This window comes from Struthio camelus, unplaced genomic scaffold (genome assembly GCF_040807025.1).
Source record: "Struthio camelus isolate bStrCam1 unplaced genomic scaffold, bStrCam1.hap1 HAP1_SCAFFOLD_317, whole genome shotgun sequence".
NCBI classification, from domain to species: Eukaryota; Metazoa; Chordata; class Aves; order Struthioniformes; family Struthionidae; genus Struthio; species Struthio camelus.
Window position 1 is genome coordinate 1 of NW_027182672.1, and position 20,039 is coordinate 20,039.

At 74.5% G+C, this 20,039-nt stretch overlaps 2 protein-coding genes across 3 annotated transcripts; both read left to right on the forward strand.

Annotated features, from left to right (window-relative positions):
* The first annotated feature begins 195 nt into the window (after positions 1–195).
* Positions 196–7,088, forward strand: ACADVL (acyl-CoA dehydrogenase very long chain). 2 transcript variants are annotated; one of them, XM_068929325.1, is made up of 20 exons: positions 196–319; positions 404–470; positions 1,660–1,734; positions 1,853–1,925; positions 2,003–2,067; positions 2,161–2,295; positions 2,797–2,941; positions 3,032–3,161; positions 3,248–3,373; positions 3,452–3,650; positions 4,163–4,267; positions 4,369–4,455; positions 4,592–4,654; positions 4,751–4,852; positions 5,490–5,587; positions 5,677–5,749; positions 5,830–5,902; positions 6,007–6,079; positions 6,200–6,275; positions 6,388–7,088. In XM_068929325.1, the coding sequence occupies exons 1-20, from the start codon at positions 258–260 to the stop codon at positions 6,523–6,525; spliced, it is 1,965 nt and encodes a 654-aa protein (XP_068785426.1). In that variant the 5' UTR covers positions 196–257; the 3' UTR covers positions 6,526–7,088. The 2 variants fall into 2 exon arrangements, with proteins under 2 accessions (XP_068785426.1, XP_068785427.1); XM_068929326.1 differs by having other exon boundaries at positions 243–298; positions 425–470.
* Positions 7,089–14,646: 7,558 nt separating this feature from the next.
* On the forward strand, positions 14,647–19,480 carry LOC138065133 (disks large homolog 4-like; the record flags this gene model as incomplete). The annotated part of the gene is made up of 4 exons (XM_068929327.1): positions 14,647–14,795; positions 16,788–16,853; positions 18,314–18,367; positions 19,430–19,480. Coding segments are annotated over exons 1-4 (312 nt in total), but the record flags the coding sequence as incomplete, so codon positions are not given.
* Positions 19,481–20,039: the final 559 nt, after the last annotated feature.

Consider the following 20,039-nt stretch of genomic DNA (forward strand, 5'->3'; position numbering starts at 1 on the left):
CCCGCGGGCGCCATCTCGAGGCCGGGCAGCGGCGCCGCCATTTTGGGGGAGGGCGCCGGGGCGGGTGTTCGCATACAGGCGGGGAGGGGGCGGAGCTGGCCCCGCCCCTCCCGGCGGCGGCGGACTACGTTTCCCGGCGTGCCCCGCGCCCGCCGGCCCCGCCCCTCCCCGTTGACCTTGGCGGGGCGGGGCGGCCCCCGGGCGGACACACCGGTACCGAGGGCAGCGGCGGCGGCAGCAGCGGCGGCGGCGGCGCCATGAGGGGAGCGAGGGCGGCGAGCGGGTTGGGCCTGCGCCTGCTGCGCGGGGCGGCGGCGGGGTGAGCACCGAGGGGAGGGGAGGGGGTTACCGGCGGTCTGGGGGTCGCCCTGACACCCCCCCCGCCCCGTCACCCTTCCCGCAGGCTCTGGGGCGGCCCGGTCCCGCCGCCGCTGTCCGGCCGCCGGCTCCAGAGCACGCACGAAGCCGAGGTACGGGGACCCGGCCCGCTGCTCGCCCCGGTCCTGGCCTCCCCCCCCCCCCGCCCTCCCGGTCCCGGTGTCCCGGTGCCTGTGTCCCCTCCCCCCTCCTCCCCCGCCGCCGCCGCCGCCCCGAAACTGGGGCAAAGGGCGCGAGGTGGAAACTGGGGGAAAGGTGACGGGCGGGAGGCCGGGGGCGGGGCTGGGAGCGGGGGCGGGGGGGGTTGGGGGTCCCTGTGAGGGTGTTGGAGGTCCTGGGGGGGGTTGGGGGTCCCCGTGAGGGTGTTGGGGATCCTAGGGGGTTGGTATTGGAGGTCCCGGGAGGCTGTTGGGGCTCCCGGGAGGCTGTTGGGGCTCCCGGGAGGCTGTTGGGGGTCCCAGGAGGCTGTTGGGGGTGCCCGGGTGGGTGTTGGCAGCCCCTGTGAGGGTGTTGGAGGTCCTGGGGGGGGGGTTAGGGGTCCCAGGAGGATTTTGTTGGGGGTCCCGGGGGTTGGTGTTGGGAGTCCCGGGGGATTGAGGTTGAGGGTCTCTGTGAGGGTGTTGGGGAATCCCGGGAGGGTGTTGGGGGTCCCGGGGGGTTGGGGTTGAGGGCCCCTGTGAGGGTGTTGGCGGCCCCTGTGAGGGTGTTGGAGGTTCCTATGAGGGTGTTGGAGGTCTCAGTGAGGTGATGGGGATCTCGAGGGGGTGTTGGAGGTCCTGGGGGAATTAGGGGTCCTGTGATTTTGTTGGGGGTCCCGGGGGTTGGGGTTGAGGGTCCCAGGTGGGTTTTGGGGGTCTCTGTGAGGATGTTGGAGGTTCTGGGGGGGGGGGTTAGGGGTCCCGGGAGGGTGTTGGGAGTCTCCCAGGGTGGGTTTTAGGGGGGTCCTAGGTGGGGTCTGGGGGTGTTAGGGGTTCCTTGGGGGACTGTTGAGGGCCCCGGGTAGGTTTTGGGGATCTCTTGGGGGGTTTTAAAGGTCTCAGGGTGGTTTTGAGGGTTCCTTGGTGGATTTTGGAGGTCCTAGGCAGAGGCTGAGGGTTCCTGAGAAGGATCTGACAGTTTTGGAAAGAATTGAGAGCGTTTGGGGGGGGTGTTTAGGGTCCCAGGGGATGTTGGAGGTCTCTGGGGAGGGCTCAGGGTCCTTGTGGGGGATTGAGGGTCCCTGGGGGGGGTGCTGGGGGTCCCAGGGAGGGGAGTTTCGGGTGCTCTCACGCCTCCACCCAGGCCGTGCTGCACAAGTCGGGAACGCGAGTGGCGACGGAGGCACCCGCCGCTGCTAAGAGCAAGTCCATCTCGGAGGTGAGCCGGGACCCTTGGCGTCCCTGCATCCGGGACGGGACAGGGGGGCTCCCCAGGACGGGGTGGGGGGACCTGACACCCCTCACCCCCGCCCTTCCCCGCTTTATTTCCCTCCCAGGAGTCAAAGTCCTTCGCCGTGGGCATGTTCCTGGGGCGCCTCAACGCCGAGCAAGTGTTCCCCTTCCCTTCAGGTACCGGCGTGGGGATCCGGGGTGGCGAGGGGGGGGTCCGGGCCCCCGCCGCCTCCTCAACCGCCTCGTCTCCGCAGCGCTGAACGAGGAGCAGACCCAGACGCTGCGGGAGCTCGTGGGACCCGTCGTCCGCTTCTTCGAGGTGCCGGGGGAGGGGGGGGGGGGTCGGGGCAGCGCCGGGGTCTCCCTGCGGGCCGGCGTCGGGCTCGGGGGCCGATCGCCCTTTCGCCGCCAGGAGGTGAACGACCCGGCCCGCAACGACGCGCTGGAGCGCGTGGACGACGCCACCCTGCAGGGCCTCAAGGAGCTGGGGCTCTTCGGGCTGCAGATCCCCGTGGAGCTGGGCGGCCTGGGGCTCACCAACACCCAGGTGGGACCCCCGCTCCCCCCCTCTCACCTCCCCCAGGCCTTCCTCTGCCCCCCTGGGAGTCCTTCCCTGCACCCCAGGGCTCCCTCTGCTCCCCTCCAAGGATGTCCTACAGCCCTCCGTGCACCCCTTTGCCCCCCCCGGGACCCCCTACAGGCCTCCCTGACTCCCAGAGACCCTTCCCAGCCCTCTTGGTGCTCTAGGGACCCTCTCTGTCCCCTGGGACCCCTGGCAGCCCTCCCCAAGCCCTGGGGACCCCAGGGACCCCCTCTATACCTGTCTCTGCCCCCCGGGGACCCTCTCCACAGCCCTCTTGGTGCCCCAGGGACCCTCTCTGTCCCCCGGGACCCCTGGCAGCCCTCCTCGAGCCCTGGGGACCCCAGGAACCCCATCTATACCTGTCTCTGACCCCCGGGGACCCCCCCAGAGCCCTCCCTGCCCCCCGGGGCCCCCCTGCAGCCCTCCCCATGCCCCGTGGCCCCCTGACGCCCCCCCTGCCCGCAGTACGCCCGGCTGGTGGACATCGTGGGACTGCACGACCTGGGCGTCGGGATCACGCTGGGGGCCCACCAGTCCATCGGCTTCAAGGGGCTGCTGCTCTACGGCACCCCCGCCCAGAAGAAGAAGTACCTGCCTCGCTTGGCCACCGGTACGCCCCGGGGGTGCCGCGGAGCTGGGGGGAGACCGGGGGGCGGGGGGGAGCCCGCGTGAGGCCTGAGCCCCCTCCCCGACCCTCTAGGCGAGACCATGGCCGCCTTCTGCCTGACGGAGTCGACGAGCGGCTCGGACGCGGCCTCCATCCGGACGCGGGCCGAGCTCAGCCCCTGCGGCACCTACTACACCCTGGACGGGGGCAAGATCTGGATCAGGTGGGCGCCTGGGGGCGGCGGTGGCGCCTGGGGTCCCCGGGACGGCGCGGGGGCCCCCACCGACTCCGTGTTTCCCCCGCCGCCAGCAACGGGGGCCTGGCGGAGATCTTCACCGTGTTCGCCAAGACGCCGATGCGCGACGAGGCCACGGGCGAGACCAAGGACAAGATCACGGCTTTCATCGTGGAGCGGGCTTTCGGCGGCGTCACCAGGTGAGTCGCGCGGCTGCCGGCGCCGGCCGGATCCCGGCCCCGCGTTTCCGGAGGGTCTGAGCCCCGTTCGTCCCCCAGCGGCCCCCCTGAGAAGAAGATGGGGATCCGGGCGTCCAACACGGCCGAGGTTCACTTCGAGGGCGTCCGCGTGCCCGTCGAGAACGTCCTGGGGGCGCCCGGCGCCGGCTTCAAGGTGGCCATGAACATCCTCAACAACGGGCGCTTCGGCATGGCCGCGGCCTTGGCCGGCACCATGCGGGGCATCCTGGCCAAAGCTGTGAGTGCGAGGATGCGAGACCCCTGAGCCTGCCCCCAGGACCACCCAAAAACCTCCCCCGGAGCCCACCAGGACCCCCAAAGCCTCCCCAAGAGCCATGAACCTGCCTGGGGGCCCCACTGGGATCCCAAAAGCTCCTCAGGAGCACTGAAGCTCTCTGGGACCCCCCCTAAACGTGTCCGGGAGGCTGCTGGGACCCCCAAAACCACCCCAGGAACCCGAAACGTCCCCGGGAGCCCCCTGGGATCACAAAACCTCCTCAGGAGCCCTGAACCTGCCTGGGAGCCCCCCAGGACCCCCAGAGCTCCCTGGCACCCCCCAAACCTCCTCAGGAGCTCATGGGGACACCTGAACCTGCCCAGGAGCCCCCCCCCAAGATGCCCAAACTTCCTTGGGACCCCCAAATCCTCCCTAGGGAGCCTGCTGGGACCCCCAAAACCTGCCCAGGAGCCCACCAAGACCCCCGAACCTCCCCTAACTGTCTCATTCCCCCCCCCCCACCCCCCCACCAGGTGGAGTATGCCACCAACCGCACCCAATTCGGGGACAAGATCCACAATTTCGGGGCCATCCAGGAGAAGCTGGCGCGAATGGCCCTGCTGCAATACGTCACCGAGGTGGGACGCCGCGGGGGGCTGGGGCTGGCGGGCGGGGGGATGCCCAGGCCGGGTCCCCCCAACCCCGCGGCCCGGCCCCCAGCAGCGCGCTCTGCCCGCAGTCCATGGCCTACATGATCAGCGCCAACATGGACCAGGGAGCCCTCGACTTCCAGATTGAAGCCGCTATCAGCAAGATCTTCGGCTCCGTGAGTGGGGCGGGAGGGAGCTGGGGGGGTTTTGGAGGGTCTCCGGGGTCCCCCGAGGGGATTTTGGAGGGTCTCTGGGGTCCGCGAGGGGTTTCCGGAGGGTCTCCAGGGTCTCTCACGCCCATGTCCGGGGCAGGAGGCGGCCTGGACGGTGACGGACGAGTGCATCCAGGTCATGGGTGGGATGGGCTTCATGAAGGTGAGTCCTGCCCCCCCCCCCCCAAACCCCGGCCCCGGGGCTGCCCCCCAGCCCTGCCCCACGGCGGTGGCGCCCCGCTGACGCTGCCGGTGACAGGACTCGGGGGTCGAGCGGGTCCTGCGCGACCTGCGCGTCTTCCGCATCTTCGAGGGCACCAACGACATCCTGCGGCTCTTCGTGGCCCTCAACGGCTTCCAGGTGCCCGGGGTGGGGGACACTGGGAGCACTGGGGGGCACTGGGAGCACTGGGAGGGCCAGGGCAGGGATTACTGGGGGACCCTGGGAGCACTGGGGTCCCCCTATATGGGGGATGGTGGGGTAGAGGGTGCTGGGGGGGGCACTGGGGGCACTGGGGTCACCCTGTGTGGGGGATGGTGGGGTAGAGGGTACTGGGGGGGCACTGGGAGCGCTGGGGTCACCCCGTGTGGGGGACGGTGGGGTAGAGGGTACTGGGGGGGCACTGGGAGCGCTGGGGTCCCCCCGTGTGGGGGACGGTGGGGTAGAGGGTACTGGGGGGCACTGGGAGCGCTGGGGTCCCCCCGTGTGGGGGACGGTGGGGTAGAGGGTGCTGGGGGGGCACTGGGAGCGCTGGGGTCACCCTGTGTGGGGGACGGTGGGGTAGAGGGTACTGGGGGGGCACTGGGAGCACTGGGGTCACCCCGTATGGTGGGCACCAGGGTGAGGGGTACTGGTGGCACTGGGGTCATCCCACATGAGGGCACAGGGGCTGCAGTGGGAGGGGGGCAAGATGGAGCAACCAGGGGGCTGGGCTAGGGGTCCAGGCCGCCCCCCCCCCCCCCCCCCAGCTTTACCCCCTCCCTCCCCGTCCCCCCAGATCCTCGGCATCCAGCTCCGGGGGCTGCAGAAGGCCCTGAAAAACCCCCTGGGCAACGTGGGGCTCCTGGCCACCGAGGCCACCCGGCGCCTCCGCAGGTACCGCCCCCCCCCCCCCCAAAACTCGGGGGTCCCATTGGGGGGGGGCGCCTGGGACCCTCACCCGCTCCCCCCACCTCTGCCCCCAGGAAAGCGGGGCTGGGCTCGGGGCTCTCGCTGCGGGAGCACGTGCACCCCGACCTGCAGGACAGCGCCCAGAAGGTGAGCTGGGGTGGGGTGGGGGGGCGCGGGGGGCGCCCCACGGCGGCGCTGACCCCCCCCCCCCCTCCCCAAACCCCCAGACCGTGCAGTGCCTGGAGCTGTTCGCCGAGACGGCCGACGCGCTGCTGCTCAAGCACGGGAAGAAGATCGTGGGTGAGCGGGGGGCTGGTTGGGGGGCTGGGGCGCACCGGGGCCCGGCCCCCCCCCCCCCTCCCCGGCTGCTCTGCCCCACGGCCGCTCTGTCCCCCCCCCCCCAGATGAGCAGTTCGTGCTGAAGCGAGTGGCCGACAGCGCCATCGACGTCTACGCCATGGCCGTGGTGCTCTCCAGGTAGCGGGGCCGGGGCGGGGGGCAGGTCCTGGGGGGGGGGAGGGCTTACGCTGCCCCCCAGCATGGGGGTCCAGGCCGGGGGGCCCGATTCAGCCTCCCGTTCCCCCCCCCCACCCGCAGGGCGTCGCGGGCGCTGAGCCAGGGGCTCCCCGCGGCGCAGCACGAGCGGCTCCTCTGCGACACCTGGTGCCACGAGGTGAGCGGCGGGGGGGGGCTGCGTGGGGGCGCTGTGTCCCCCCCCCCAGTGTCCCCCGCTGACCCCTGCCCCTTGTCCCCCCCCCCACACCCCTTCCCCAAACCCCCTCCAGGCCCACGAGCGCGTCACGGCCACCCTGCGCTCGCTGACGGCCGACGGCTCCCGCCAGACCTTCCGCAACCTGCGGGCCATCTCGCGGGCCGTGGTGGAGAGCGGCGGCGGCGTGGCCCCCAACCCGCTGGGCTTCTGACCCCGGCCCCCCCGTGCCGAGGGGGGCGGGGGGCCGGCCTGGGCCCCCCCCTCCCCGCCCTCCTTCCTGCACTTTGCCGTGATGCCTTAACTCCGCCCCTCTCTGGGATGGGGTGTCTGTTTTTGGGTCTCCCCTCCCCTTTTTTTTTTTTGGAGGAGAGGAAACATGCCCCCGCGGTGCTGCCCCTCGTGCAGGGCCTGGGGCCGCTTCCACACTCCTCCTCGGGGCTGGGGGTTGAGGCCCCCCCCCCAATTTACGGTTGTTAAAGATCCCTTGTGCATAAGAAAGGCTGTTTTGAGGCTTTCCACCTACCACCCAAGCAGTGGTTTTGAGGCTCCCCACAATCCACAGGGCAGTTTTGTGGCTCCCCGCCCCTTCCCAGTGGTGGTTTTGAGGTCCCCCCATCCAAGTGGCGGTTTCAGGGCCCCCGCAGCCTCCCTCCTGCTCCCCGCCCCGGGGGTGTCTGGGAAGCCGCCACGGGCTCCCCCCGGGCCTCTCCCGTCCCCTGCCGCCGTCGCGTGCCTAATTAATTACAGCAGTTTAATAAACGGTGACTGCAGGAACGGTGGCTGCTGGCAGCTCGTGCCTTAATCGCCCCCTCGCCGTGCTGGGGGGGGGGGGGTGCGAGGGGGCTGCACGTGTTCCCCCCCCCCCCCCCCCCGGGCTGTAGCCCTGGACTACGCTACCCGCCAGCCCCCAGGTGCCGGGGGGGGCCCAAATCCCCCCCTAAGCCCCGGGCGCTGCGGGCGGCTCAGAGGCGATTAGCGGCCGCCCGGACATGCCGCTGGCACGGCAGGGTGAGGGGCCGGGGGGGGGGGGGCTGCCCCACGGCGGGGGGCGGGTGCTCGCGGGGCTGGGGGTCACAGGCGAGCCCTGACCCAGGGAGGGTCAATGGGGCGGTGGGAGCTGGGGGGGGGGTGCTGGGTGCCTGTAGGTCCCTAGTGGGGCTCCTGGGGGTCTAGGCTGCCCTGACCCCCGGCATGGGGCCAGGGCGCTGTGGGGTGGGGGGGGCAGTGGGGTTGGGTGGCCTGACCCCCAGCAGTGCCTGTGGGGCAGGGGGTCCGGGGGGGGGCGTGGGGCTGGGTGTGCTGACCCCCAGTGTTGCCTGGGGTGCCGTGGGGCAGGGGGGGTCCAGGGGGGGTCCAGGGGGGGGCGTGGGACCGGGTGCGCGGACCCCCAGCGGTGCCCAGGCCCCGGGGTGCTGTGGGGCAGGGGGTCCGGGGGGGGCCGTGGGGCCGGGTGTGCTGACCCCCAGCGGTGCCCAGGCCCTGGGGTGCTGTGGGGCAGGGGGTCCGGGGGGGGGGGCCGTGGGGCCGGGTGTGCTGACCCCCAGCGGTGCCCAGGCCCTGGGGTGCTGTGGGGCAGGGGGTCCGGGGGGGGGGGCCGTGGGGCCGGGCGTGCTGACCCCCGGCGGTGCTTGGGGTGCCGTGGGGCAGGGGGGCCGTGGGTCCGGGCGCACTGACCCCTGGCGGTGCCTGGGGTGCCGTGGGGCAGGGGGGACCGGGGGGGCCGTGGGTCCGGGCGCGCTGACCCCCGGCGGTGCCCAGGCCCCGGGCCGGGGGTCCGGGGGGCGGACGAGACCCTGGAGCAGCCGCTGCGGCTCCGGGCGCAGCAGCTCCTGGGGGTGCTGCAGAGCCGCCTCTTCCAGGCCCTGCTCGGTACGGGGGGGCCGGGGGGGGCTCAGGGGTGGGGGGGGCCATGGGGGGCTATGGGGGGGGCTATGGGGGCTTTGGGGGGGGCCATAGGGGTGCTGCAGAGCCGCCTCTTCCAGGCCCTGCTCGGTACGGGGGGGCCGGGGGGGGCTCAGGGGTGGGGGGGGCCATGGGGGGGCCCTGGGGGCTATGAGGGGGTTCTAGGGGGCTGGGGGACCCATGGGGGGGGGGCTATGGGGGTGCTGCAGAGTCACCTCTTCCAGGCCCTGCTGAGGGGGGGGGGGGCGCCTTGTGGGCGGGGCTTCGGGGATGGGGCGGGGTCCTCGGGGGCGGAGCTTCTAGGAGGGGCGGGACGGGACTATAATTAGCGTTAATCTGTGTTAATTAAGCCGGGGGGGGGGGGGTGAGGAGCTGGGGGGGGCGGCGGCAGGTGGCTTAGGGACTTCGGGGGGGGCCGGACGGGGGTCCAGGGGGTCCCGAGGGGGGGTTGGGGGGCCAGGGGGGTCCCGGGGGGGGCCTGAGGGTTTTGGGGGGTGGGAGGTCCCGAGTGGGTTTTGGGGGGCCGGGGGGGTCCCGGGGGGGGTCCTGAGGGTTTTGGGGGGCCGGGGGGGTCCCGGGGGGCTCAGAGCCGGCTCCCTGCAGACATCCAGGAGAGCTACGAGGCGACGGTGTCGGAGGCCCCCCCTGCGCCCCCGCCGCCCCGGGTAACACCGCGACACGCGTGTGCGCCGGGCGAGGGACACGCGTGTGCGCCGGGCGAAGGACACGCGTGTGCGCCGGGCAGGGGACTCACACGTGCTCCCAGCGCAGGACACAGGACCCAGCGCAGGACACGCGTGTGCGCTGGTGCGTCACGCGTGGGCTTGCACCAGCCCGGTGCGTCGCACGGCCTCGCACGGGGCCCCGCGAGCGTCTTCGCGCCCTCGCACGAGCCCGGTGCGCCCCACCATGTTGCACGGGGCCCCGTGAGCGTCCTTGCACCCTCGCGTGAACCTGGCACGTTGCACCATCTCGCACGGGCTCCTGTGAGCATCCTCACGCCCTCGCACAAGCCTGGTGCATCGCACCGTCTTGCACGGGGCCCCGCGAGCATCCTTGCACTCTCACGTGAGCCTGGCGTGTTGAATGGCCTCGCACAGGGCCCCATAAGCACTCGTGTGTCTTCGTGTGAGCCTGGCGTGTCGCACGGTGTTGCACGGGGCCCCGTGAGCATCCTTGTGCCCTTGCACGAGCCTGGTGTGTTGCACCATCTTGCACGGGGCCTCATGAGTGTCCTTGCACCCTCGCGTGAGCCCGGTGCGTTGCACCATGTTGCACCATGTTGCACAGGGCCTCGTGAGCATCCTCATGCCCTTGCACGAGCCCGGTGCGTCCAACAGCCTCGCACGGGGCCCCATGAGCGCTTGTGTGTCTTCATGTGAGCCTGACACGTCGCACCATGTTGCACGGGGCCCCGCGAGCGTCCTGGCGCCCTCGCACCAGCCCGGTGCGTCGCACCACGTCGCACGGGGCCCCGCGAGCGTCCTGGCGCCCTCGCACCAGCCCGGTGCGTCGCACCACGTCGCACGGGGCCCCGCGAGCGTCCTGGCGCCCTCGCACCAGCCCGGTGCATCGCACCATGTCGCACGGGGCCCCGCGAGCGTCCTGGCGCCCTCGCACCAGCCCGGTGCATCGCACCATGTCGCACGGGGCCCCGCGAGCGTCCTGGCGCCCTCGCACCAGCCTGGTGCCGTCGCACCACGTCGCACGGGGCCCCGCGAGCGTCCTGGCGCCCTCGCACCAGCCCGGGGCGTCGCACCACGTCGCACGGGGCCCCGCGAGCGTCCTGGCGCCCTCGCACCAGCCCGGGGCGTCGCACCACGTCGCACGGGGCCCCGCGAGCGTCCTGGCGCCCTCGCACCAGCCCGGGGCGTCGCACCACGTCGCACGGGGCCCCGCGAGCGTCCTGGCGCCCTCGTACCAGCCCGGGGCGTCGCACCACGTCGCACGGGGCCCCGCGAGCGTCCTGGCGCCCTCGCACCAGCCCGGGGCGTCGCACCACGTCGCACGGGGCCCCGCGAGCGTCCTGGCGCCCTCGCACCAGCCCGGTGCGTCGCACCACGTCGCACGGGGCCCCGCGAGCGTCCTGGCGCCCTCGCACCAGCCCGGTGCGTCGCACCACGTCGCACGGGGCCCCGCGAGCGTCCTGGCGCCCTCGCACCAGCCCCGTGCGTCGCACCACGTCGCACGGGGCCCCGCGAGCGTCCTGGCGCCCTCGCACCAGCCCGGTGCGTCGCACCACGTCGCACGGGGCCCCGCGAGCGTCCTGGCGCCCTCGCACCAGCCCCGTGCGTCGCACCACGTTGCACGGGGCCCCGCGAGCGTCCTGGCGCCCTCGCACGAGCCCGGTGCGTCGCACCACGTCGCACGGGGCCCCGCGAGCGTCCTGGCGCCCTCGCACCAGCCCGGTGCGTCGCACCACGTCGCACGGGGCCCCGCGAGCGTCCTGGCGCCCTCGCACCCGCCCCGAGCGCCGCCCGCCCTGGGGACCCCCCGCTCCCCCCGGTGCCGGTGCCGGGCCGGGAGGGGTTAAGCGGCCCCGTCCCGCCCCCCGCCCCGCCCCGGTTCCCCCCCCCCCCCCCCGCCCCGGCGCCTCCGCCCGCCGCTGCCTCCGTCCCCGCGTCCTGCGCCCGCGGCCTCCGCCGCCCCCCGGCCCGGCGCCCCCCGGCCCCGCTCCGCCGCCCCCGCCGCCTCCCTCCTTCCCTCCCTCCCTCCCTCCCTCCTTCCCTCCCTCCATCCTTCCCTCCCTCCATCCTTCCCTCCCTCCCCGCCGCCTCCCGCCGCTCCGGTCCCGGCCTCGTTCCCGGGCGGCCCCGGCCGAGCCCCCGCTCGTTCCGGCGGCCCATGAGCGCCGGCTCCGGTCCCGGCCGCCATGGACTGTCTCTGCATCGTCACCACCAAGGTACGGCCGGACCGGGCCGGGCCGGACCGGGGGCGGCGGGACCGGGGGCGGCGGCGGGCCGCGATGCTGCGGGGGCCTCTCTGTGGCCCCGGGAGGGGGGGTCTCTATGGTGATGGGGGGGGCGCTCTCCATGGTCCGGAGGGGTTCTCTATGGTCCTGGGCGGGGGTCGGGGAGGCATTCTGGCGGTCCGGGAGGGGCTTCTCTATGGGCCGGGAGGGGGGCTGCGGGCGTTCTCTATGGTCCGGGAGCGGGGGGGGTCTCTATGGTTCCGAAGGGGGTCGCGGGGCCACTCTGTGGTGCTGGGGGGTCTTGGAGGGGGGGCTTCTCTATGGTCCTCGGGGCGCTCTCTATGGTCTGGGGGGGAGAGGTCGGGGGGGGACCGCTCTGTGGTCCCGGGGGTGCTGGGGGCGCTCTCTATGGTGCCGGGGGCGCTCTCCATGGTCCTGGAGACCATCGCGGCCGCACTCTGCGGTCCTGCGGGGCCTCTCTATGGTCCGGGGGGGCCACTCTATGGTCCGGGGGGGCCACGCCGCGGTCCTGAGGGGCCTCTCTATGGTGCTGGGGGTCTGAGGGGGGGGACCGCTTTGCCGTCCTGGGGGGGGCCTCTCTATGGTACTGGGGGGGACACTCCGTGGTACTGGGGGCCTGGGGACCTCTTCTATGGTACTGGAGGCCTGGGAACCCTCTCTGCGGTACTTGGGGGGCTGTTGGGCACTCTATGATACCGGTGGGGGCCTTCCCTATGGTCCTGGGGGGGGTCCCTCTCTATGGTACTGCGGGGGTCCTGGGGGAGGCTGCTCGGTGGTACTGGGGGCCCCTCTCTATGGTCCCTGGGGGGGGCTGGGCAGCGCTCTGTGGCATCGGGGGGGCCCTCTCTATGGTACCAGGGGTCCTGGGGCCTTTCTGTCATGTTGGGGGGGGCCTCTCTGTGACACCAGCGGCCGAGGGGGCCACCGTGGTGCCGGGTCGCTCTGCCGCCCCAGGAGGGCGGCGGTAGCTCTCTATGGTGCAGGGGGTCTCGGGGTCTCTCTGCCGGGGGGAGGCCTTGGTCTCTATGGCACTGGGGGGACGCGGGCCTGGGTCTCTCTGTCGTCATCAGGTGGTACATCTCTATGGCATAGGGCCACCGAGGGTCCGGGCCCCGGTGCCGGGGTGACACAGCCGCCCCCTGCACCCCCCCCCCCACCCCGGCGAGGGGGCGGCCGCATGCGGCGGTGCGTGTGCGCGGGTTGCCATGGCGCTGCGCGTGTGCGTGGGGGGGGGGGGGCTGCACGGCGACACGCAGGGAGCGCCTGTGCCCGCCCGTGCCCGCCTGTGCGCGCCCAGCGAAAGGTGTGCGCCAGGGCCGGGGTGCGCGCCGCGGGGGTACGCGGGCACACGTGTCCCCCGCGGGCGGGTTGGGGGCGGCCGCGCGTTGCCGGCGTGCAGGTGTGCGTCGTCAGCACGCCCGCGTGCCCAGCGTGCATGCGCGCACACACACACACACACACACACACACATGTTGCGTGTGCGAGGTGCATCGGGCCAGAGCACGCAGTGGGGGGTATTTTTGTCTCCGCGTGGGCAGCGCGGGGCGGGCGGCGTCACCCCGCGGGGGGCGTCCCGCGGCCGGGCGCGGGGGCTGTAGCGCGCGCACACGCGTGTCGCGGCGGCGGCGGTTCCCACATGCGCGGGACGCACGCGCGTCTTCCCCGCCCGCTTGTGCGCGCACATGCGTGTGCGCCCACACGCGTGTCTCTCCACCTGTCCTCCCCCCCCCCGCCCGTTTCCGCCTCCTCCCCATCACCATGGGAACGGGGTAAAACCAGGGGTGTTTCAGGAACAGCCGCCCCCAGGCTGTGCCGGGCCGGGGGTGCGTGTGCCAGGCGGCCTGTGTGCACCGCGGCATGTCTGTGCGCACGCGTGTGAGCCGGTGCACGGCTGCCTCCGCGCAGGGCCGCGTCCACCTGCGTGCGCACACCGTCCGCGTGCACCTCGTCCCTGCGCGTGTGCCGTGTCCCTGCACACACATGTCTGCGCAAGCATGTCGGTGCCGTGTCTGTGTCCGCACATGTGTGTCAGGGCCGTGCCCACGCACACACGGGCCTGTGTCCGGGTCTGTGTCCGCGCACACACGTGTCTGGGCCCATCTCTGTGTCCGCACACGCGTGTCGGTGCCGTGTGCTGCGCCGTGTCCGCGCACGCGTGTCCGGATCCGGGTCCGGTGCCGTGTGCGTGTCCGCACACGCGTGTCGGTGCCGTGTGCTGCGCCGTGTCCACACGTGTGTGTCTGGATCCGTGTCCGTGTCCGCACACGCGTGTCGGTGTCGGTGCCGATGCCGCTGCCTCCCCCCCCCCCTCCCCGCGCCGTTGCCAGGCGACGCGGTCCCTCCCGTTGCTAGGCGACGCGGTCCCTCCCGTTGCCAGGCGACGCGGGCTCGCGCCGTTGCCCGGCAACGGCGGCTGGAGGCGGTGGCGGGGGGCCGGCCCCGCCCCCCCACGTGCGCTCGCGGCCCCCGCGCATGCGCAGGCGCCGCCGCGGCCCCCGCCCGCCGCTGCCGCCCGTTAACCCCTTCGCGCTCCCCGTTGCCGCAGCAACAGGTTCGGGGCGGACGGGCGGGGTGACGTCACTGGGGGGGCACTGGGGAACTCCCCCCGCCCCCCCCCAGCTCTGGGGCCCCGGAAGCCCCGGCTGCGGGGAGCCGTAGTAGAGGCCGGGGCGGGGTACGGCGGCCGGCGGGGGTCAGTCCCGGGCGGGGTCCGGGGTCGAGCGGGGTCATCGGCGAGCGGGGTACAGGGGCCGGGAGGGGTCAGTCCCGGGCAGGGTACGGGGGCCGGGAGGGGTCATCGGCGGGCGGGGTACAGGGGCCGGGAGGGGTCATTGCCGGGCGGGTACAGGGGCCGGGAGGGGTCATTCCCAGGCAGGGTACGGGGGCCGGGAGCGGTCAGTCCCGAGCAGGGTCCGGGCGTCTGGCGGGGGTCATTCCCAGGCGGGTACGGGGGCCGGGAGGGGTCAGTCCCAGGTGGGTTACGGGGTCCGGGGAGAGGTCATTGCCGGGCAGGGTACGGGGGCCGGAAGGGGTCAGTCCCAGGTGGGTACGGGGGCCGAGAGGGGTCATTGGCGGGCAGGGTATGGGGTCCAGGAGGGGTCAGTCGTGGGCGGGTACGGGGGCCGGGAGGGGTCTGTCGCGGGCAGGGTACAGGGGCCAGGAGGGGTCAGTCGCGGGCAGGGTACGGGGGCCGGGAGGGGTCATTCCCGGGCAGGGTACGGGGACCGGGAGGGGTCATTCCCGGGCAGGGTACGGGGGCCGGGAGGGGTCAGTCGCGGGCGGGTACGGGGGCCGGGAGGGGTCAGTCGCGGGCGGGTACGGGGTCCGGGAAGGGTCAGTCCGGTGGGGGGGGGTACGGGGGCCGGGAGGGGTCAGTCCGGTGCGGGCGCCCCGCGGCCCCGCTAATCCCGCTGCCGGCGCCGATTACAGCGGGGCCTTAATCCGGGCCGGGGCGGGGGGGGAGGCCCCGGCCGGGGGGGGGGAGGCCCCGGCGGGGGGATGGCGCGATGGCGGCGCCGGGCGGCCGGGCGGCGGCGCTGGGGGGGGTCTCGGGCCCCTGCCGCCCCCCCGGCTGCTTCTCGCCGCTGCTCTGCCAGTGCCGGGTGGTCTGTCGGGACCGGAGCCTCTCGCTCGCCTTCGGCTGCAAGGTGCCGGCCTCGGGCGGGGGCCTGGGAGCCCTGGGCTGGGAGCGCTGGGAGCCCTGGGCTGGGCTGACTGGGAGCACTGGAAGAGCTGGGAGCCCTGGGCTGGGAGCACTGGGCTGGGAGCCCTGGGAGCACTGGGAGCCCTGGGCTGGGAGCACTGGGAGCCCTGGGAGAGCTGGGAGCCCTGGGCTGGGAGCGCTGGGAGAGCTGGACTGGGAGCCCTGGGAGCCCTGGACTGGGAGCACTGGGAGCGCTGGGAGCCCTGGGAGCCCTGGGAGCCCTGGGCTGGGAGCACTGGGAGCGCTGGGAGAGCTGGACTGGGATGACTAGGAGCCCTGGGAGCACTGGGACACCTGGACTGGGATGACTGGGAGCACTGGGACACCTGGACTGGGATGACTGGGAGCACTGGGAGCCCTGGGAGCCCTGGGCTGGGATGACTGGGATGACTGGGAGCAATGGGAGCCCTGGACTGGGATGACTGGGAGCAATGGGAGCCCTGGGAGCCCTGGACTGGGATGACTGGGAGCAATGGGAGCCCTGGGCTTGGATGACTGGGAGCGCTGGGAGCCCTGGGCTTGGATGACTGGGAGCGCTGGGAGAGCTGGACTGGGATGACTGGGAGCGCTGGGAGCCCTGGGCTGGGATGACTGGGAGCACAGGGAGCCCTGGGAGCCCTGGACTGGGATGACTGGGAGTGCTCGGAGACCTGGACTGGGATGACTGGGAGCCCTGGACTGGGAGCCCTGGACTGGGAGCGCTGGGAGCACTGGGAAGTGCTGAGACAGCGGAGACTGGGGGTGCTGGGGGCACTGGGAGCCCTGGGCTAGGAGCCCTGGACTGGGGGCACTGGGAGCACTGGGAGCCCTGGACTGGGGGTGCTGGGAGCACTGGAATGACTGGGAGACCTGGACTGGGATGACTGGGAGCACTGGGATGTCTGGCAGCCCTGAACTGGGAGCGCTGGGATGATTGGGAGCCCTGGACTGGGAGCCCTGGACTGGGGGCGCTGGGAGCACTGGGAAGCGCTGAGACAGCGGAGACTGGGGGTGCTGGGGGCACTGGGAGCACTGGTGCAGGGCCAGCTGGTACTGGGGGCGCTGGGGGCACCGGGACAGGTCGGACTGGGAGCACTGGGAGAGCCGGGGGGGGGCGGCTTAGCCCCTAATCCCCGGCCCGGCGGATTTGCCGAGATTAAACACGGTGCCGAGCGCTGCCCCCCCCCCCCCCCGCCCGGACGCCTGGGTCCCCGGGGGGCGGGGGAGGGGGTCTCTTCGCGAACGCCCCCCCCTCCGCCCCCCGGGGTTCCCCGTCCTTCCGCTGCTGCCGTTAATTAACGAGGGGCCGCGGGGCGTCCCGGTTCGTTACCGCATCCCGGCGCCGTTCGTTAACGTACGCGTGGGAAAGGATTGGGGGGGGGGGAACGGCCCGGACGCCGGGGCCCCCCCGGACGCCGGGGCCCCCCAGGGCTGAGCCCGGCCCGGACGCCGGGGCCCCCCCGGACGCCGGGGCCCCCCTAGAGCTGAGCCTGGCCCGGACGCCGGGGCCCGGCAGGGCTGAGCCCGGCCCGGACGCCGGGGCCCCCCCGGACGCCGGGGCCCCCCAGGGCTGAGCCCGGCCCGGACGCCGGGGCCCCCCCGGACGCCGGGGCCCGGCAGGGCTGAGCCCGGCCCGGACGCCGGGGCCCCCCCGGACGCCGGGGCCCCCCAGAGCTGAGCCCGGCCCGGACGCCGGGGCCCCCCCGGACGCCGGGGCCCCCCAGGGCTGAGCCCGGCCCGGACGCCGGGGCCCCCCCGGACGCCGGGGCCCCCCAGGGCTGAGCCCGGCCCGGACGCCGGGGCCCCCCCGGACGCCGGGGCCCGGCAGGGCTGAGCCCGGCCCGGACGCCGGGGCCCCCCCGGACGCCGGGGCCCGGCAGGGCTGAGCCCGGCCCGGACGCCGGGGCCCCCCCGGACGCCGGGGCCCCCCAGAGCTGAGCGCGATCTCTCCCCGCAGAAGTACCGGTACCAAGATGAGGACAGCCCCCCCCTGGAGCAGAGCCCCGCCCACCTGCCCAGCCAGGTAAGGCTCCGCCCCCATGAGCCAGGCCCCGCCCCTGTCTTCCAGGCCCCGCCCCTCCGTCGCCGACCACGCCCACCCCCAGGAGCCAACCCCCGGGGCCTCCTTGGCCCCGCCTCCCAGTGAGGAAGCCCCGCCCCCGGGCTATGAAGCCCCGCCCACCCAGTTATGGCCCCGCCCGCGGCTGCATAAGCCCCGCCCACTCCATGCGGGCAGCCCCTCGCCCCGGCCCCGTGTGCGGCGTGGCGTGCGCGCTGTGCGGGTGTCGCGCGTGCGCCGCGTGTGCGTCACGCGTGCGCCGCGTGTGCGCCGCGGAGGTGTCGCGTGTGCGTCACGTGTGCACCGTGTGTGCGGTGGCGTGTGCGTTGTGTGTGCGCCGCGGAGGTGTCGCGTGTGCGTCACGCGTGCACCGCGTGTGCGCTGTGCAGGTGTCGCGTGTGCGCCGCGTGTGCACCGCGTGTGCACTGTGCAGGTGTCGCGTGTGCGCCGCGTGTGCACCGCGTGTGCGCTGTGCAGGTGTCGTGCGTGCGTCACGTGTGCACCGCGTGTGCACTGTGCAGGTGTCGCGTGTGCGCCGTGTGTGCACCGCGTGTGCACTGTGCAGGTGTCGCGTGTGCGCCGCGTGTGCACCGCGTGTGCGCTGTGCAGGTGTCGCGTGTGCGCCGCGTGTGCACCGCGTGTGCGCTGTGCAGGTGTCGTGCGTGCGTCACGTGTGCACCGCGTGTGCGCTGTGCAGGTGTCGCGCGTGCACGGGGCAGGTGTCACGGGCGTCCCTTGGGCGTCACGTGTGCGTTGCGTGTGCGCCGCGGGCCCCGCCTGTGTCACGCGTGCACCCCGCGCGCCTCCCGCCCCCCCCCCGGCACCGGGAGGGGAGGGAGGGGGCCCAGGCGTCCGGGCCGGCGGGGAGCCCCGGGGTGACGTCAGCCCGGCGGCGGCTCCCCCCCGCAGGGGCGGGGCTCCCGGACGCCTGGGCCCCCGCGCCGGTGCGGCGGCCCCGGCACCATGTTCGTGTCCGTCTGGTACGCGAAGAAAATGGGCCGCCGGTTCCTGAGCGCCGTCCGGCGCCGCCGCGGCCCCCCCCGCCCCCCCGGCCCGGTACGGCACCCCCCCCCCCCGGACGCCTGGGCCCCCCCCCCGCCGCCCCTTCCCCGGACGCCGGGGCCCCCTCGCGGTGCCCAGGGAGGTTGGGGGGGGGGGGTGGGATGGGAAGGGGGGGGGTCGTAATTTCCCAGCATCCTTCGCCGCTCGTGGGGGGGGGACACGAAAGCAGGGGGGGGCGCAGCCCCCATCTCGCCGTCGCCATGGCGACCGCATGGCCCCCGTTGCCGCGGCGTCGCCGTGGTAACCGTGGCCGGGGGGGGGGTGTGGGGAGGGATGCGGCGATGCGGGGATGTGGGGGGGGGGCCGGGGAGGTCTGACCCCCCCCCCGACCGCCGCTGCCTTCCTCCCCCCCCCCCCCCCAGGCCAACTCGCCCCCCGTCATCGTCAACACCGACACGCTGGAGGCGCCGGCCTACGTGAGTGGGGCTCGGCCCCCCCCCCAGCCCCACATATGCCCCCCCCGGCTCCCCGGGTCCCCCACGGCCCCCCCACAGGCCCCCGGGACCCCCTGCAGCCCCCGGTCCCCCTGGTTCCCTGCAGCCCCCCACGGCCCCCCCAGTTCCCCCAAGACCCCCCCAGGACCCCCCCATGGCTCCTCAGCCCCCCATAACCGCTCCAGCCCCCCAGGTCCCACATAGCCCCCCCAGATCCGCCCAAGACCCCCCCCAGGACCCCCCCATGGCTCCTCAGCCCCCCATGGCCCCCCCAGTTCCCCCAAGACCCCCCCAGGACCCCCCCATGGCTCCTCAGCCCCCCATAACCCCCCCAGCCCCCCAGGTCCCCCATAGCCCCCCCAGATCCCCCACAACCCCCCCGGGACCCCCCCATGGCTCCTCAGTCCCCCACGGCCCCCCAGATCCCCCCACGACCCCCCGGGCCCCCCTCATGGCTCCTCAGCCCCCACGGCCCCCTGGTCCCCCTGGTTTCCTGCAGCACCCTTGTGCCCCCCCCCAGATCCCCCATGAACCCCCCAGGACCCCCCCCATGGCTCCTCAGCCCCCCACGGCCCCCCCGGGTCCCCCCACAGCCCCCCACTGGGTCTCTACAGCCCCCGCCCAGCCCCCCCCAGGTCCCCGCAACCCCCCCCACGTCCCCCTGCGGCCCCCCCCCAAGTCCAACCACAGCCCCACGGCCCCCCCCCGCTCCCCCGCAGCCCCCCCAGGTCCCCCCATTGGGTCTGCACAGCCCCCCCCTGCTCCCCCACGGCCCCCCGACTCCCCCCACTGCCTCCCTGGCTCCCCCCACGGCCCCCCAGGCCCCTCTGCGGCCCCCCCGGGTCTCCCCACGGGTCCCCCCTGCTCCCCCCTGGGTCCCCCCATGGCCCCCCTACTCCCTCCCCAGGTCTCCCTGCTCTCTCCCCCGGGACCCCCTGCGCCCCGGCCCCCCCCGGCGCCCGCCCTGTTCCCCCCCCAGTTCCCCCACCCCCCCCGGGTGCCGGCCCCCCCCCGGCGCCCGCCCTCACCCCCCTCTGCCTGCAGGTGAACGGCACCGAGGGCGAGATGGAGTACGAGGAGATCACGCTGGAGCGGGTGAGAGCCGGGACCGACCCCCCCCCCCGGGACCCCCCGGGACCCCCCCGGGACCCCCCACCCCCCTGGGACCCCCCGGGACCTCCAACCCTCCTGGAAACCCCCGGGACCCCCTGGGACCCCCAACCCTCCTGCGACCCCCTGGCACCCCCCCGGCACCCCCTGGCACCCCCACCCCCCCAGGACCCCCTGGGACCCCCTTGGGACCCCTCTGGGACCCGCAACCCCCCTGGGACCCCCGGGACCCCCTGGGACCCCCCCTGGGACCCCCCTGGGACCCCCCCTGGCACTCCCACCCCCCGGGACCCCCCGGGTCCCCCTGGCACCCCCCCTGGCACCCCCCCTGGCACCCCCCCCGGCACCCCCCTGGCACCCCCACCCCCCTGGCACCCCGTGGGACCCCCCCTGGCACCCCCCTGGCACCCCACCCTCCTGGGACCCCCCGGGACCCCCTGGGACCCCCCCCGGGACCCCCCCTGGCACCCCCACCCCCCTGGCACCCCCCTGGCACCCCCCCTGGCACCCCCCCTGGGACCCCCCCTGGCACTCCCACCCCCCC